The following is an 18,208-nucleotide window of genomic DNA, read 5'->3' on the forward strand; positions in this document are numbered from 1 at the left end:
GGAAATTAAGGTTCACAGGGGTTAAACAACTTGTTGAAAGTCACATGCTAAAAAATGGCCAAATGGGTCTAGAAACCAAGTCTTAAATCAGATTCTTTGTACCATGTGACACATCTTAGTGTGATGGAAAAACAACAATAACAAAACCTGCTTTGTGGAATGAGAAATTGATGTGCCTCCTGGTTCTAACACTGATCTGCTGTTTGATTTGGGGCAAAGTACTTACAACATCCAAAGTCTATCCTTACCTATGCAGTACCTCTTACATATATACACAAGGTATCTTAATGATAAGTATAACAGAACAATAAATAAACATTACATAATAAAGCAGAACATTTAGAAACATTTTTAAAGGATGTAGGGAAAGAAAAGTATTACTTACTTTTTTCTTGTAATGCCTGCAATTTATTCAGTTCTTCATTCTCTTCATCACTCTCTTCACTACTTGTGCTGCTCACATCCAAAACTATGTCCCTTTTGGGGTCTACTCGGAGAAAATTGCGGCATTCAAATGTCAGATGACCAGCTAAGTAAAACAAACAAAAATGTAAATGACAAAATAAAAGATACCTAAAGATACTCATTATATTTTTATGATATATTTTTATTTTGTTGCCTCAGGGTTAAACAAGTTACAATTTTAAAAGTATAATGTTTAGTTTCAACTTTTATTCAGTGAGTAGTAGTTTGCTTTTTCTGAATACACCAGAGAAATTTTTCCTGTTTTCCCTATGTACTTAATTGCATAGCAACTACATAGCTTTCATCTAATTAAAGGTGTCATGACAATATAATTGACTGTGTTTTTCTAAAAAACACTTAAAAATTTAATTTTGAAAAATAATTTTCATTCTGACATCATTCACCTCCTAAAGCTGATCCCTACAAGAAAACTACAGCAGTTACATATTTATGACATGATACAACTTAAAAAAAAAAATCAAACAGTACAAATACCAGAAAAGTACAGGAAATTATATAACCAATATCCAAGTGCCTATCCACTCACATGTTAACGTTTCGTTATTCAATTAGAGTGTTTTTTTTCTTAATGGCAAGTGTTTGCACACATGTGCGCGCACACACACAAAATTGGGGGCCTTGCACCATTCCTTAGAACCCTGTCCTAATCCCATTCTATTCTTTCTTCAGAATTGGCATACTGAAGTTGTATTTATCTTTCCAAAACAGCATATCTGATTATTTATTTCACATAAACTCAATTATACTTACCTACCAATCTGCAACTACTGTTTGCCACTCAATATTATATTTTGTGATTTACCTATATTAACATAAGTATATATAACTATCTCATTTTATCTGATGAATAATGTTCCATTATATAAGAATACGATTTATTTATCTTCTCTACTACTGCTAGAATCTTAGTTTGCTTTCAGTACTTTGCTATTATAAATAATGCTGAAATGAGTAGCTGTACATGTATTTTCTGCACACGACATTGTTTCTCTAAGGCAGCAACTTTCCTTTTTTTTTTTTTTTTTTTTTTTACTATGATTCACTGATGGTAAAAAATAACAGTAAAACTAAGTGTATTGATATATACAACCAAATACAAATACACACTAATACACAAATATGAAACAAAAAGTGACCTGAGTACTACATGTGATATCCCAAAACAAAAAGCAAACAAAAAAAAAAGCAACAAAAAAGTGCTAACAGTAACCATGCAATTGACTCCACAACACACTAATGATTCACCATAACTCTGTGCTAGAGTTTATTTCTAGTTCTCTCTTGGAAGTTCTAGATTTATTCAAGAACATCTCGTATTAGAGTCCCAATCTTAGGACCCTGGGCCTTGCTTTTATCCCCTGCACTCTGCAAACCCATGAAAACCCAAGTTCAAGAACCCTGGGCTCAGGAAATACTCTCAAGTCTTACCTCTTAGAGTTTCTACTTTCCTTTGATTATTGTCCTCTGAGCATTCCCTAATTATTTTCTTCCTAGAACACTATTGTATCTAAAATATGTACTGCACATTTTATACAAGTTTCTTAACTGCTTGCAAGAGGATCCTGTCTGCCATACTGCTGGAAATAAGTTTACTTCATTATGATTTCCTTTCAAATGAATCATTTGTAAGTATTCTTTTCAGTTTCCAAACATAGGGAGTTTTCAAATTAAGTTTTTGTTGATTTATAAAGATATTACACTGTTATCAGAAAGTAGGGTCTGTATGATATCAGTTATTTGGTATTTGCTGAGATTACTTTTGTGGACTATCATGCAGTAAATTCATGAAATGATTTGGTATGCATTTTAAAAGAATATATATCACTGTTGAATAGAGTGCTATGTCTACTCTGTTGCTCAAATCTTCTCCATCTTATTATTTTTTTTTTGCCTAATAACTTCTGAGGGTATAATTTTTAAATACCTCTATGATTATAGAGAACATAAAGGTTGTATCATAAACTTCTCAATTATTAAACATAACTAATTCCGCTAAGCTTCATATCCCTATCATTATGATACCCAAAAATGAAGGCTTCTGAATCTATTTATCTTCCTTGAAGCCTTACCCTCATATTGCTGTTACTGCTCCCCTGACCTACAATCATCACCCCCTTCTCCCCCTATCTTTTTTATTTTATTTTTTTATGTTTATTCATCTTTGAAAGACAGAGAGAGACAGAGCACAAGCGGGGGTGGGGCAGCGAGAGAGGGAGAGGGACAGAGAATCTGAAGCAGGCTCCAGGCTCTGAGCTGTCAGCACAGAGCCCGACGCAGGGCTCAAACTCACCAGGAGATCATGACCTGAGCCGAAGTCGGATGCCCAACTGACTGAGCCACCCAGGTGCCCCTCCCCCAATCCTTTTATGACAGCTTCTGAAACATGCAATCTTTAGTGGACAAATTGTGTCACCTCTTCACAGTTTGTTCCCTCTCCCACTTGTTTTAAAGGACATTTGGCTCTTCCCTGAGAACACTTTTCCACAGCTTATCTCGGTATTATTAGTATCCTCCAGGCTCCTTAATACTGTTTCTCAATATAGCAGTCCTCTAATCTCCCATGCAGCTCTCTGTTGCTGTTTAATAGCCCATCTACTGAAGTCTTTGGAATCTGGCTCAGACTTGGGTTCTTCACCCTAGGCCCTCCCACAAACCTACGCGAACAGGCTAGAGTGGTGCATGGCCTCATAGTTCCTTGCCATTTTAGATGCCAAGGCCACACTATGCTCCTTGTCATCACCTGAAGTGTTCCATCTCGTAAGTTTTCAACTCCACTATTATACTGACTATAAGCTTTAATCCTTCTAGCTTTCTTATTCCCTTACACCCATGCAAAGATGTGTTTAGAATTTTTTTTTTTCTGTCAACACTCTATTCCATCTACTTTTTATTTATGTCACTCTTACTACATTTACTTCTCAAAGGAAAAAAACAAACAAACCTATTTGCTGTCACCTTCTTTTAGGTAATTGTTGACATGAAAGCTGTCAATTCCAAAGAGAGTTAGAGCTTAGCATTTCCAAGAGTAGAGAATCAACTAGGTAGAGCACAAGAATTTTTTAACTATTACATTTATCACATATATATCTATGTGCAAAGTTATAATGTGCATAAATACACATTTTTACAAACTTCTATAAAAAACCACATTTCTGACCTGCCATTTGCCCCTTACCAGACAAAATCACTTTCTCCTCGTCTAGTTTTTTTTTTTTAATTTATTCTATTTCCCTAAATACACATTTCTCTTAATAACTGCTACCTCTTGATTTTTCAGCTCAGGCATAATTAATTGACTTCCTACTGTGGAAAATGAGCATTTAATATCCTCCCCTTTTCTCAGTGTTCTTGTATCTTTTTAAATTTTTACTTATTTTTAATTTTTATTTTCTTATTCTCAAGTAAGTTAGCATACAGTGTGGTCTCGGCTTCAGGAGTAGAACCCCATGATTGATCTCTTACATATGATACTCAGTGCTCATCCCAAAAAGTGCCTTTCTTAATGCCCATTTAACCCACCTTTTAACCTACTCCCCCAACCCCCATCAACCCTCAGTTTGTTCTCTGTATTTAAGAGTATCTTATGGTTTGCCTCCCTCTCTGTTTTTATCTTATTTTTCCTTCCTTTCCCCTATGTTATTCTGTCAACTTTCTCAATTTCCACATATGAGTGAAATCATATGATATCTGTTTTAGAAAATTAAGACCTTAACTCACTCAGTCCCTTCATTTTCTTCTAATCTGTCACACTTCTCATTCCTGACTTTCCAAACACCATTACATGTTTTTTCTTTGACTCATTCATGTTCTTCTTCTGCCATACCTCACTGTAAAACAAATACTCTGGCTCAAAGCTAACCTTTCTTGAGGTTGTGCCTGTCCCTGAGCAGTCAAGCAATGCTTAAGTACAATCACACATACATGGACATTAGCACAAACACAAAGCATTTCATTTTTGTGTTTGTCCCTGGTGAAGTTCCTCTCTTATTCCCCTCAGTGACTTTTCTAAACTTATGCCTGACTTAAATCATTGTTCAACCACTTTTCTGTCTCACTCAATGCCCCTTCCCAAACAGACAACTGCACCTCCTAACTTACCAAGAAAACTGAGATTACCAAAGTCTCCTTCTACTTTCTGTTTCCATACCTGAAAATATCCATACTTATTCTCACCTAGTTTCCTTCAAACTTACGAGTTATCCTTGATGGGGCGCCTGGGTGGCTCAGTAGGTTAAGCGTCCGACTTTGGCTCAGGTCATGATCTCGCGGTTCGGGAGTTTGAGCCCCAGCATTGGGCTCTGTGCTGACGGCTGAGAGCCTGGAGCCTGCTTCAGATTCTGTGTCTCCCTCCCTCTCTCCCTTTCCCTTCTCACATTCTGTCTCTCTCTCTCTCAAAAATAAATAAAGCACTAAAAAAAAAAAAAAAAGTTATCCTTATTATAACTCTTAGAGGAAATTGCTCCATCTTCTCCTGTCTCCAATATCTGCAACATCTCCTATAATATCCCTTTAGTCTCTATACACATCTTTTATCTTAAATATAAAACCCTCCATTTATCCCAAATTCCCTTCTAGGAATTACAGTTGACCCTGGAATGCTGATCCCCAGGCAGCTAAAAATCCACATATAACTTATGGTTCCCCCCAAACTTAACTACTGGATTTTATGTGATTGAAAAGTAAGAAAGTCGCCAAATGGGGAAAAACAAAGTGAAGATGGAGGAAATTTGTAGGAAAAGGTGGAACAGCAGGGCTCTTGTCTGCTCTTGGCATTCTCCATCCTACTACCTGTGGGGAGCTCAGTTGACTGAGGTCTTGAATGGAGAGGTGAAAGAAACAGGCTCTGGGGAGGGATTTTCACTTAAGTAACCAAAAACCACATAATAACCCACCCAATACCTCACCTCCCACCAAGGGGTGTGGGAGAACACCAGGGAGGGCCCCAGGGAGGGGACAGTATCAGACAGAGAAGCCTGGGTCTCAGTGGGGTGGGGCACTGTCCAGGGTGCTGAACGTTTTCTGAGGAGGGGATTTAATATTGCTGGGGAACTGGCAGCTCACCCCTTCACAGCCATTTTCCACAAGCAGAAACTGCACTATAATCACATGTAGGGGATTGGGCGAAGCAAGTGACCTAGAGAGAAGGGTACTGGTGTTTTGCCTTCCCTAGTTCTCTACCTTCCTGCGTGGAAGGAGGTGGTGTGGACCACCTTGCTTCCTAGGTAGAGAAGCAAGAAACGAGTATCATTCCATGATCTAGATTGGCTAAGTGCACGTGGGGAGGAGACATGTGGTGGTTCATGTTCTACTACGGTATTCTATTTAAAACAACAACAACAACAAACCTATATAAAACTACACCTGTGCAGTTCAAACCCATGATGTTCAAGGGTCAACTGTATTCAATATGTTCCTGCTATGACCTGAATGTTTGTATCCCCTCAAAATTCATATGTTGAAATCTAACTCCCAAAGGGGATGGTATTAGTTGATGGGACCTTTGGGAGGTGATTAGGTTTCTGAGAGTGGTACTCTCATGAATGGGATTAGTGCCTTATAAAAGATCTCCAAGGAACTCTCTAGTCCTTTCCACTGTGCAAGTAAAAAATGAAAAGTCTATGACCTGGAAAACTTGCTGGCACCCTGAACTTTGACTTACAGCCTCCTATGAGCAATATATTTCTGTTTATAAGCTACTGGGCCTGTGGTATTTTGTTATAGTAGCTCATGAAGACTGAGACAGTTCCTTACTTTACTTATGCAAATTTCCTGAAACAGGAGACTATACATACAAGCTCTCCATTTTTTTATCCATCGCAATTCAGGCCTGAATCTACATAGTTTGCTTCATGACCTACCACTCTACTTAAACTGATCTTCCCACAGTGAAAGAAGCACTCTACCTGGTAAATTCAATGAACAATTTTCAAACAAATTCTTACAAATCCTAATGGTTACATCGGACAATTTTCCCTCAACTTTGAAAATCTTTACTCTTTTGGTGTATCTGTTGCTGCCCACTCCCTCTTCTAGTATTGTACCTTCTTGGTCACTTTTTCCTTAGCTCATGCCTAGATATTTTACTTTACCTGTTGATATTTTATTCCACTAAGAGTTTGTTATTGTTCCAAAGTTTGCTTATATAAAATCATGTAGGCGAAAAATACAAATGTGGAGCAAAAAAGAGAGGTTGTTTCCATAAAACAAAGTTGTACTTTTGGAAACACTTGATTTAAATGGATTATTTTTGAAGAGTAGTTTTCAAATTAGGTACTGGCATCAAGACTGTACAAGATTGAGAAAGAATCTAAAACAATGAGAAAAGGTACCTGCTTCTCAAAGGGGGTACCATGGCCATTTTGAGCCAGACAATTCTTCACTGTCCAGGACTACCTTACACAACCCAGGATGTTTATAAACCATAAATCACACATACTAAAGATCATACTGTTACCCAACCACAAGCACATAGGGGCAAATTAAAAAAAAAAAAAAAAAAAAAAAAAAAAAGGCCACAGATTTCCAGGAGGGCAGTATTAACCCTAGTTGAGAACTAATGATAAAGTGATTCTGGACTCAAATTTCTTTCTCATTATTGCTGCTTGCTTATCTTGGAAGAAACAAACTATACAAAGTAGGAAATGCATTTCAGATATAATTTGCACTTAAAAGACTATGTGAAACAATAATTAGCAGACTCATAGGCAAAGACAAGGTCATGAATGTATATCAATAGATTAGCATTTTAGGTTAAATAAACATTAAAGGTATTTAGGTGTGTTTTTATTTCTTGCTACTATGAGCAAATGCTCAATTACTGAAGTATCCTATCCTGAACTTTTTAAAGGTGTATTTTCTGAGAACTATCATAATTGAGACATTTATTCCATGACAAAAGCTTAGTGTTCTGGTAGCTTTTAAGTATTTAGAAGTTGCCAACTTCAAAAGTATTCATATAAAAACTCATCATAGAAATAAACAATTCTTCTAATTTTGTTGAGGAAACTTTGCCATGAAAAACCAACATCCATGTTATTTAGTAACAGATTCATCCTTAACTTGAAACTTTTTAAAACTATATAGCCATTACTGAAACATACGGACACAATAAAATCTTTTTCAGTCGAGTATTAAATTGTTTTGTACATCCTGGGCACCTTGGTGGCTCAGTTGGTTAAGCATCCAGCTCTTGGTTTCAGCTCAAGTCATGATCTCATGGTTTTGTGAGTTAGAGCCCCATGTTGGGCTTCGCGCTGGCAGCATGGAGCCTGCTTGGGATTCTCTCCCCTATCCCCATCTCTCTGCCCTTCCCCCCACTCATGCTTTTTCTGTCTCAAAATAAATAAAATTTAAAAACTGTACAACCTAAACCATTAGTCTCACAACAATAGAGAGACAATACTCCTTTGTAACTAAATGATGAATATGCATATTTTAAGGTATTAAAAACATTTCAGAGTTCTGTGGACTGTTCTCTTACATCTACAATCAATACAAAGATTCTGGCCTACAAATAACAGATAATTTTTAAAATGTAATTTCTATCAGAAAGGCATGCAAATTGAGAAGACCTTCATCTTTAACAGGTATAAGATGTAAATTTAACACAGAAGGGAAGTATTACTAAAGTTTTCCAAAAGAGATAAATGAAAAGCTATTTAATAACTTTATCACTAAAATCATAGATCAAAATAATAACTATAGGAACTAAACTTAGAAAGACTGTCAAAGCTATTTGCTTACTTGGCTTCTCTAAAAAAAATTCTAGTTACTACAGATACTTCCATCATTGTGTAAAATAAAAAAGCAATAAGGAGACTACATCAACGTTATATTTCCAAAACATTATTTTGATTATTTTCCTATAAGTCTTAAGCTAAAAGTAGTTCAAGGAGATAAAGTGGCATTAGTAGAGAGATTGGGAAATTCATTCTAGATTTTTAAGTACATAATACAGCATATAGGTATATGCTATATACATATACATATATGTATATATGTAGAGAGAGAGAGAGAGAGAGAGAGAGAGAGAAAGAGAGGTGGGGGGGAGAGGTGGCGGGAGAGTGAGAGAGAGAGAGACAGAGAGAGAGAGGAGAGGGAAGGAGAGACAGAGCATGGATGAGCACATTCCTAAGTCTTGAATCAAGACATAAAATATGGAGGGGGCGCCTGGGTGGCTAAGTTGGTTAAGCGTCTGACTCTTTTTTTTTTTTTTTTTTTTTTTAATATATTTTTTTTCAACGTTTATTTATTCTTGGGACAGAGAGAGACAGAGCATGAACGGGGGAGGGGCAGAGAGAGAGGGAGACACAGAATCGGAAACAGGCTCCAGGCTCTGAGCCATCAGCCCAGAGCCCGACGCGGGGCTCGAACTCACGGACCGCGAGATCATGACCTGGCTGAAGTCGGATGCTTAACCGACTGCGCCACCCAGGCGCCCCATAGGCGTCTGACTCTTGATTTCGGCTCAGGTGATGATCTTGTGGTCCTGGGACTGAGCCCTGCAATAGGCTCCACTCTGAGTATGGAACCTGCTTGGGATTCTCTCTCTCTCTCCCTCTGCCCTTCTCTGCCTCATGAGCTTTCTCTCTCAAATAAAAACTTTTTTTAATTTAAAAATAAAAATGAAATACAGAAATTAGCAAAGATTTAAAGAAAGGATACAAAGCAGAAATAAATATAAACAAGCCTAAAACACAGAAAAGATTTCACTGCACTTATTTCTTGCATGCAAGTATATTCTTCAGGAGTTTTTATTTATGTCAAGGATATGTGTACTTATGTATCCACATTTGCTAACTGAGCAAGATTCCCTTGAGCCACATCTCAGCCTTCCCTTGGAGGCATGTGACTTGGTTCTCCCAGCATGCTTTCATTATAAGCCCTCTTAATGGAGATTTATGCCGAGGGTTCTTTTATCACATGTTCTTACGGGGAAAAATTTTTTTAATCACCTTTATTTTTTTAATAAGACTGTACATCTGAAGCTCATGTAACATTGTGCATCAAATATAACTATACTTCTAAATTAATAAATAAATAGATGGATACATTTTGTATGGATCATTAACCCTAATCCAGGCTCACTTGCATGGTCTCCAAACAAGTGAGAAAACAGCAAATGCTGGGGTGCCTAGGTGGCTCAGTCGATTGTCAGACTTTGGCTCAGGTCATGATCTCCCTACTTGTGAGTTCAAGCCCCACATCAGTTTCTGTGCTCACAGCTCGGAGCCTGGAGCCTCCTTCAGATTCTGTGTCTCCCTCTCTCTCTGCCCCTCCCCTGCTCATACTGTGTCTCTCTCAGAAATAAACATTAAAAAAAATTTTTTTAAAGAAAACAAAAATAGCAAATGCTACTGTTATAGCTGTTATCAAACCTTTAAGAATTGTTACATGTAACTAAAGAAATGGTATTTAAGGTACATAATTATAAATTTAGACTATATAACTGCACGTTAAAGTTTAATTTTCTATCCCATTTCATTAGTCATAATAGACATTTATGATTGTTTAAATCAAGTTTTTGCCGGTGAGCAGAAATTCTGGGACTAATATTATCCTCATAAAGAAAATAATTTTCATTGCTTCCCCTCTTCACCCAGTATCTAGAAGAACAAAGAGTAAAAGAATAAGTATACATGTACTTTCTGGGGGGGAATATACTTTCTGCATGCTCCTAAATCTACTACTCCACTTGTACTTGATATCTTTGCTAGTCAACAGATACATAGCCACCTGTCACTCAGTCTACAGCAGGGAAGAAAGTAACTATTTAGGGGAATTTCTGAATCATCTGCAAATCTGGCCTGAATAACAGGGCTAAAGAACTAAGATGAAATCAGGGCCCTGAAATCAGGATGCCAAATCACATTGCCCAAGGAGGCAATGATTCACTCTTCACAATGTTATTTTTTAATGTACTTACGATAGCCACATTTTTTACAGCCTGCCCGGACACTGTCCTTGTTGCAACCTGAAATATAATTGGATAACATTTTAGCAGACATATAAAAGGTAGAAACATAAGAATTCCATCCCATGAAAAAAGCTAAGAAACCACCTGTTGTAGAATTTCTTTAAAAAAAAGAAAAAAATATTCTTGACCCAGCTTAGTAACACTATTCACTTGTCATCATTATTAGGAATCACTGGAAAATCCAATTTACTCATATTACTTTGACAGTATTTTAAAAATAACTCCAGAATATATTTTTCTCTAATTTAACAGAAATACAGTGTTATAGTCAAGAGCTTAAACATTCCAAGAATTCTCTAACACTGAGCAAGAAATTCCTGAGTATTTCAGCCTGTCCCTCAAATGTAAAATAATTAACTACATATGTGTATACATATACATATTCCCTATATACTATCATATGTGCTAATATTTTTATTATGTATTCTATTACATATATTAGTTATTATATATAGTATATTTATATACATGTATATACATATATATATATATTTACACACACACACACATACATATATGAATATTTGGGATAAAAAATGTTTTTCTGCTCTCCCTTAGAAGAAAAACAAACTGGCTTTATTAAAGGAATTGGTAAAAATCCAGAAAAATACTTTAATTGATAGGTATTATAAGAAACATCCAAATGCACCACTCAAATTCTGACAAGAGAAAACTATCAGTCACATATTCAGTCTGATCAGTTTTTAGAAATATTTAGAGTATTTCTGTATAATTAGTGGTACACACAAGAAATGTTGAAGATCTAAATAAGAGAGAAGACATAAATTAAAATTGATTTTTTATAATAAAATATACATAAAATTTATCACCTTAAACATTTTCGAGTATATAATTCAGTGGCATTAAGTACATTCATAATGTTGTACAACATCCTAAACACTAACTTTTTTCCTCTATAAATTTACCTACTCTAGGAATCTCATGTAAGTGGAATCATACAGTATTTGTCCTTTTGTGTCTGACTTATTTTACTTAGTATAATGTTTTCAAGACCATCCATGTTGTAACACATTATCAGAATGCCATTCCTTTTTATGGGTGAAATATATATATGGAGAGAGAGGGAGGGGGAGAGAGAGAGAGTTGAAACTACTTTTAATCTCCAATAAGGGCTTCCATCAGCCAGAGGGCAAGGAAAGAATTGCTCTATTATCTTAATGAAAGGCATCTAACTCCTTAATCTTTCATATGGAGATATAATCCAAATTTACTAAAAAAGTACATACAGTGCAAATATAAAACAGTGCTAATTATAAAAGAAAGATCATTTTTGAACCATTTCTTTACTGTTATGAAGTCAAAACATCAGTCATTTTTTCCTAATCCCAATCGTTAAAATATACATTATCGAGTTATTCTAGTAAAATACACTCAGGTCTGCTACAATGCTTCTTTTAAAAACATAAACTTGTTCCAATGCAAGTGATGTAAGACAGCACAATTTGAGCATAATGTGACTTTTGTCCAAGAAAAACACTATGTGAATGCACAAACTGGTACCCCATTGCTCTGAGACTCATAGTAATATACAAAACACACACAAGGACATAACCCAAACCATTTCTGGTGACCTTAGTTCAGTATGGGTGCTGTGAGCAGTGCCCATCCACATCTGGTAAAATAACTTTGATCCAATCATGTCATCCTCTTCCTACCATTCCTTCAGAACAATTTACAAGCTTTGATTCTTATGAACTGCATTTTCACAGCAAACTTCAGGTCTTTTAGAAGGTATAGTACCCTATTAATTGTAGTATTTATGTGCCTTTTAACCAATTAACATATGCAAAACTGTGCTGTTTTTATTAGGTTTCTATCATTTTTTTATGTATCACTGATGAAGTTCTTGAGTGGTGTGCCCCAATCTCATTTTTTCTCATAAACGTTGTGGATTTTACTGCATAAAGTGGGAACACATCTGCTGCACTGCAGCAGAACTGTGGAATAAGACTGGATTAATAATAAAATCTGAGGCTCTTTCATTATGAAATAATTGCCTGTTGGAAAAAAAGCCCAGAGTATCCGGGTCAATGTTAAGTCTGTTTCCATAGAAACCAAAGACGCTGAATAGACAGGACAAAACTGTTCTAAATGCACCATTACCATTCCCACAACAAACTAAAAATGTTGTAATGGACAGATCTGAAATGATCTCATCTCAGTACTTATGAGAGATTAGCTTATTTATGACTAACTCTATCTCATATTTTTAGAATGAACAAAATATGAAACTTTTCAGAGAAGGTCATCTTCTTTAACAAAGTTTTAACTTTTACATGAAAGGAAAATGCCAGAATTCTAAATAAAGTAACTCCATATCAACTATGTTCTCACCAGTTTTTGGTTAAATGAAAGTTTCAAGCTTTATTTGTCCATAATTTTCATGACTGCTGGGCCAACTGAATGCTTTTACCTAGGACATTGAATCTGATGCCTCTGACAAAGATATCTGGGACAAGTAACACAATGAAGTGGGGACAGTTCATTCATTCTCCTGTCAAGATCCAGTTTCTAGAGGCAGTGATGTCACAGAGAGCAGCAGTCCTAATCAGGTCTGGGACTGTGCAGGATCTTGGCTATGGATGTCCTTGGTCTTGTCTATTTTCCAAGAATTGTTATCTAGCATTTGCTTAGATTCTGTGAGCTCCCTGGTATCTTTCCTTTCTGCTTCAATTAACTAGTCAGTTTCTATTGTTTGGAACAAGAACTCTGCTAATACAATGGTGCTCCAGATCGGAGTCAAAGTGAATAGGAAGGCCATACTGAAAGGCCCTTATTACTTCAATCAGAAGTTATCCATTTCCCCATCTTAGGTTCTCATGCTGTTTTTTGTTCCATTCCTCTTTAAGGTTTGCTAATGCTATTCAGAGCAATACAGCCTGGCTCCCTCAAAATGTTCCTATGTAATCATAACCTACAGTCCCAAGACCACCAATAAAGTCTTGTAAAATTGCTCACATTAAAAAAAAAAAAAATTGGCAAAGACCAACAAAAACAAACTCAAAAGACACATAAAAATAGAGGAAGAAATATCTGCAACTCATAGCACCAAAAAAGGGAAATTATCCTTACCTTATAAAACCCAGATAATCATTATGAACAAGACCAATAGCCAACAGGAAAAAAACTCAGCCAAGGAGATGAACAGAATGCTCAAAGAAACAGAAACAAGTTGGAAACATGGAGATCCTTAGCCTTATTCATAATTTGTGGAATGTACATTAAAATCTATACTGAGATTCTATTTTCAGTTATCAGAATAGCAAAGATTGAAAGGGTTGAAGAGAGTTTGGGGGAGACACACTCTAATACAGTACTGGATAGTAATGTAACTCAATACCACCTCTATGGAAAGCAAGCTGACAAAATCTATCAGAACTATAAATGTACATTTATACATTTATACATACATACAAATGTACAAATGTACATTTATACATTTATACATACAAAGTGCTACTTTGACCTAGCACTTCCACACTGGGAGATTAATCTTCTCAATTTACTTGCACAAATACATACTGACTTATGCACAAAGCTATTCACCACAGCATCATTTGTAACAGTAAAAGAGTAGAAATAATTTAGACATAAATAAATTATGGTTGGTCTTTACTTAATGATATTTGATGGTCTTTAAGATATAAAGAAAAAAGCAAGGTACAGAACAGTACTCATGGTATGTTGTCATTTGTATGAAAGGAGATTAGATAAAATATCAAATTATGTATAGATTTTATTAACAGATGGATGGAGATATACAAAAAAAAATCTCTCTGTAAGGATATATATTAGGTACCTGAGAAATGGGGAACTGCCTCCAGGGGTAAAAAAGGGTGAGAAATGTGTCACTATCCACCTTTTGGTACTTTTAAAATCTGAAGCATGTGAGGGTCCCTGGGTGGCTCAGTCAGTTAAGCATCTCACTTCTGCTCAGGTCATGATCTCAAGGTTCATGAGTCTGAGCCCCACATCAGGCTCTGTGCTGACAGCTCAGAGCCTGGAGCCTGCTTCAAATTCTGTGTTTCCCTCTCTGCCCCTCCCCCACTCACATACCATCTCTCTCTGTCTCAAAAATGAATAAATGTTAAAAAGTTTTTTTTTTTTTAATCTGAAACATGTGGATTGATTACCCTCTCAAAAACCAAACCAAAAACCTCCCTCAAACAAACCCAACACTAAGAAGAGGTGCTGTTGTGCAAGTATTCGTTGACAAAGGCAGACTGTACCTATAAATTCTTCAGGAAAGCTACATTACAGATTTACAAAAAAATTTTATTAACTGATGGTTTTAGGAACAAACTTAAGAGGTATTGATTTCCTTATTTGTTAAATACTAGCAAGGGATTACTATGGATCTAGAAAATTGTCAAACAACTTGAGTGGCAAGGAAGGGCATGGGTAACCAGTTGGCCTTTTACCTCCCAGTAACTTAAAGGAATAGAGAATGCCAATTTCTCTAGATTCCAGAACATGCCAGACAATTCTATATACAACTCACTGCTCAGCATGGTGCGGATTCCCTAGATGTCCTCAACAAATGCTTGCTGCTTTGAGGTTAGAAACTTAAGAAAATACTTCAGCACTTGGGAATCAGTAACTTCTGTTGCTCCCAGTTGCCAGCTACGAAACTAGATAGTGTCTGCAGTGTTACTGGCTCATCTGAGGAATGACAGGCAATGGAAGAACAGGAATAAAAGTAAGGAGGACAACTGAAATAAAAATAATGATTATTTAGGCAAGGGAAGGGAAAAATGACAGAGGCAGAGGGACCTTTCCAGGGTGATGAAAATATTTAAAATCTTGATATGGATATAAAATTCTTCAAGCTATACATTTGTAATGTGCATTTTATTTTAACATGTAAATTATACCTTAGTAAAGCAGTTAGCATAGAGGGAAAAAAAGAAACAGTCTGTGAAAAGGGAGAGGTTAGAGAAGACTAAAAACCAGGGACAAAGACCAGAGGGAGAAAATAGGAGTATGTAAGCAAAAGGGATGCTTGTGGTAGTGTCCCTAACAGATGCCTCTGGTTATTCAGTGGCCCCCAGAGGTAGGGCAAGACATCATACTGATCTAAATTTTTTTGTTGAAATTTCACATCACCTATGTTGCTAAGTTAACTTAGTCACTGGGAACTTTAACAGGAATGTTTGGAACTTAGTATTATATTTTTCTCTTACCGTGTATTTTAGATTTGGGGAAGCCTGTCAAAGTTTTATTTACATTAAAATGTTTTCTATAATCATTTACATTTAAAAGTAAATAGCTAAAGGGACTAACTATCCCTTTAAGTGATGCAATTAGCAATTGCAATCACTTCTGTCCATTCTTTTCATTTTTAATTATCTAGATTCAATTAGATTAGATTAGTTCCTTTTAAGCTTTAAGTTTTATATTTGGTTACTCCATTATAGTTCTATCATAATTTGGGAACTCTTAAAGATAACTTCAATTTATTCTGCTTTTAAAATTCAAATTGTAGCTAGGTTGTATATACCACATAGATACAAATACCCATATATGTCTGCTAAAATTGAATGCAAAGTAAAACTCCAAATATTTAAATTTTTCTGATGCTTTATATTAAGAATTCATAGATATAATCCTTTCTTTGGGATCCTGAAATATCTTAATTCTCTGTGAATTTAAAAAATGGGTTAAAGGAGATCCTTGATGGATCTCCTAAGCCTTAGTGGCTCAGTGAGTTAAGTGTCTGACCCTTGACTTTAGCTCAAATCATGATTCATGGCTCCCGTTGGGCTCTGCACTAACAACATGAAGACTGCCTGGGATTCTCTCTCTCTTCTCTCTGACCCACTCGTGTGCACTCTCTCTCTCTCTCAAAATAAATTAATTAATTAAAAAAAAAAAAAGAGGATCCTTGATGTAAACATTTTGAAAGAGCAGATGTCCTCATCTTTAGTTAAAAATGCCTTCAGAATCATTTGATACTCAAAAGGAGAGATGAAAGTAAATCAAATAATTGCTTACTTTAAACTACTGACAGGGGACTGCCTGGGTGGTTCAGCTGGTCGAGCCTCTGACTCTAGGTTTCAGCTCAGGTCATGATTCCAGGGTTATGGGATCAAGCCCTGTGTCAGAATCCATGCCCAGCAAGGAGCCTACTTAAGATTCTTTTTCTCTCTCCCTCTGCCAAACTCTCTCTCTCTCTAAAATAAAAATAAATAAACTACTGACATGAAACAGCTACCATTTAAGTCAGTGTATAAAATCTTTCATCCACTTGCCTCAAAATATAAATAACCCATGAGGGAAAAAAAGGTATAGGTATTATCAGTTTAAGAGACATGAACATTTGAATTAACTAATGAAACAGAATCACAATTACTGTTTAGTCTGTTAACTTTAGTACCAGATTCTGCTCACCAACAATTCTAGTGAACAACCCTCTAAATTATTATCCAATTATTATTATTTATTATGGGCTTATCTCTGAAACGAATGTTAGAGAAGCCATAAAGATGAATAAAGTCCCTACACTAAAGGAAATACAATATACTAGCTTATCTAGGACAATACATCCACAGCTATAAAACATGCTAGAATATGTCACTGTAAAAAACACAAAACTCTACTCGTAAGCAGGAAGAACTGGCAGGCAAGACTTTCAGCTGAGAGACTGAGAAGGCTTCCCACAGGTACCTATGGACAGCAAAGGAGGGACAGTGATAACAAAAGCATGTAGGCAGCACGGTACACGAGAGGTTCTGGGAATAGCTGACCAAGTCAGAAGACTGTAGAATGCTTCAGAGGAAGGGCGGGACGAAAGAGGAGCAAGAGTGATTTGGCCATGCTGAGGAGTGCGCACTTCACTCCAGCAGAGATGGGCACCTCTGGCATCACAACAGTTTGGAAGAGAGAGAGAAAGCTCGGTCATCAACTCCTTCACTACATACCCAAGGACAATGAGCCTTGCAAAGGTTAGGTTGCTTGAAGAGAAACACAACATTCACAGTTGGGGACAAGAACTAAATTCTTGGCCCCTAGGAAAGACAGGATCAGATATATGGTTTCGGAAAATTATCTCAGCAGCAATGGGAAGCACAGACTATAGAGAAAAGAAACTATGTGTAGTGTAGTTTTAGAAGTGAAAAGAAACTGGATGCATTGTAATTCAGAACTCTTCTCTTACTAAGATGTTATAGTAATGTGTTTTAAAAATTGGACTCACTTTGATATGCCAGATGTATTGTTAATTTGGCTACAGAAAATTCCCTACCTTGGCTATAGATTTTACTGAATGAGAGAAAAAGAGTTTTTGTGCCAACCACATCAAAAACATACATTGCCCCTTGAGCCAGGTCAACTCTCATTGGGGAATGGAGCATCATTAAAATGGATGTCAGAACTAATTTCAACAACTGTGAATGGGTAAAGCAATTTTTAAAAGAAAGTAAACTTCACTGGAACCTGTATTTAAATGTCACTTTTAAAATGACAACTAAGACTCTATGATTTCCCTAAGAAAGTGCACATTTCATTGTGTTGCCTACATAATGGTGTATGCTTACGCTTAATGCTGTGGAAAAACAGCTGAAGTAGGCCACCATAAAATAGAAGAGGCTGATACTCATTTGTGGAAAGTAGCCTCATCACTTTATAGTCATATTTTGTAGTAATCACTAGCAAGACCACCAGAGAAATGCCATGCTGAATCCATATGAGCATTATACCTAAAAATAAAAGAGCATAACATAATGC

At 36.2% G+C, this 18,208-nt stretch overlaps 1 protein-coding gene across 1 annotated transcript in view; it reads right to left on the reverse strand.

Moving 5' to 3' along the window:
• The window catches only part of SREK1IP1 (SREK1 interacting protein 1), a 44,244-nt gene that overhangs the window by 22,975 nt on the left and 3,061 nt on the right, over window positions 1-18,208 (reverse strand). Inside the window, exons 2-3 of the mRNA XM_045494495.1 lie at window positions 10,412-10,459; window positions 386-529 (exon numbers count right to left, since the gene is read on the reverse strand). Of these exons, the coding sequence (XP_045350451.1) occupies window positions 386-529; window positions 10,412-10,459 (192 nt within the window). The remainder of the gene's footprint in view (window positions 1-385; window positions 530-10,411; window positions 10,460-18,208) is intronic.

This window comes from Leopardus geoffroyi, chromosome A1 (assembly GCF_018350155.1).
Source record: "Leopardus geoffroyi isolate Oge1 chromosome A1, O.geoffroyi_Oge1_pat1.0, whole genome shotgun sequence".
Taxonomy (NCBI): domain Eukaryota; kingdom Metazoa; phylum Chordata; class Mammalia; order Carnivora; family Felidae; genus Leopardus; species Leopardus geoffroyi.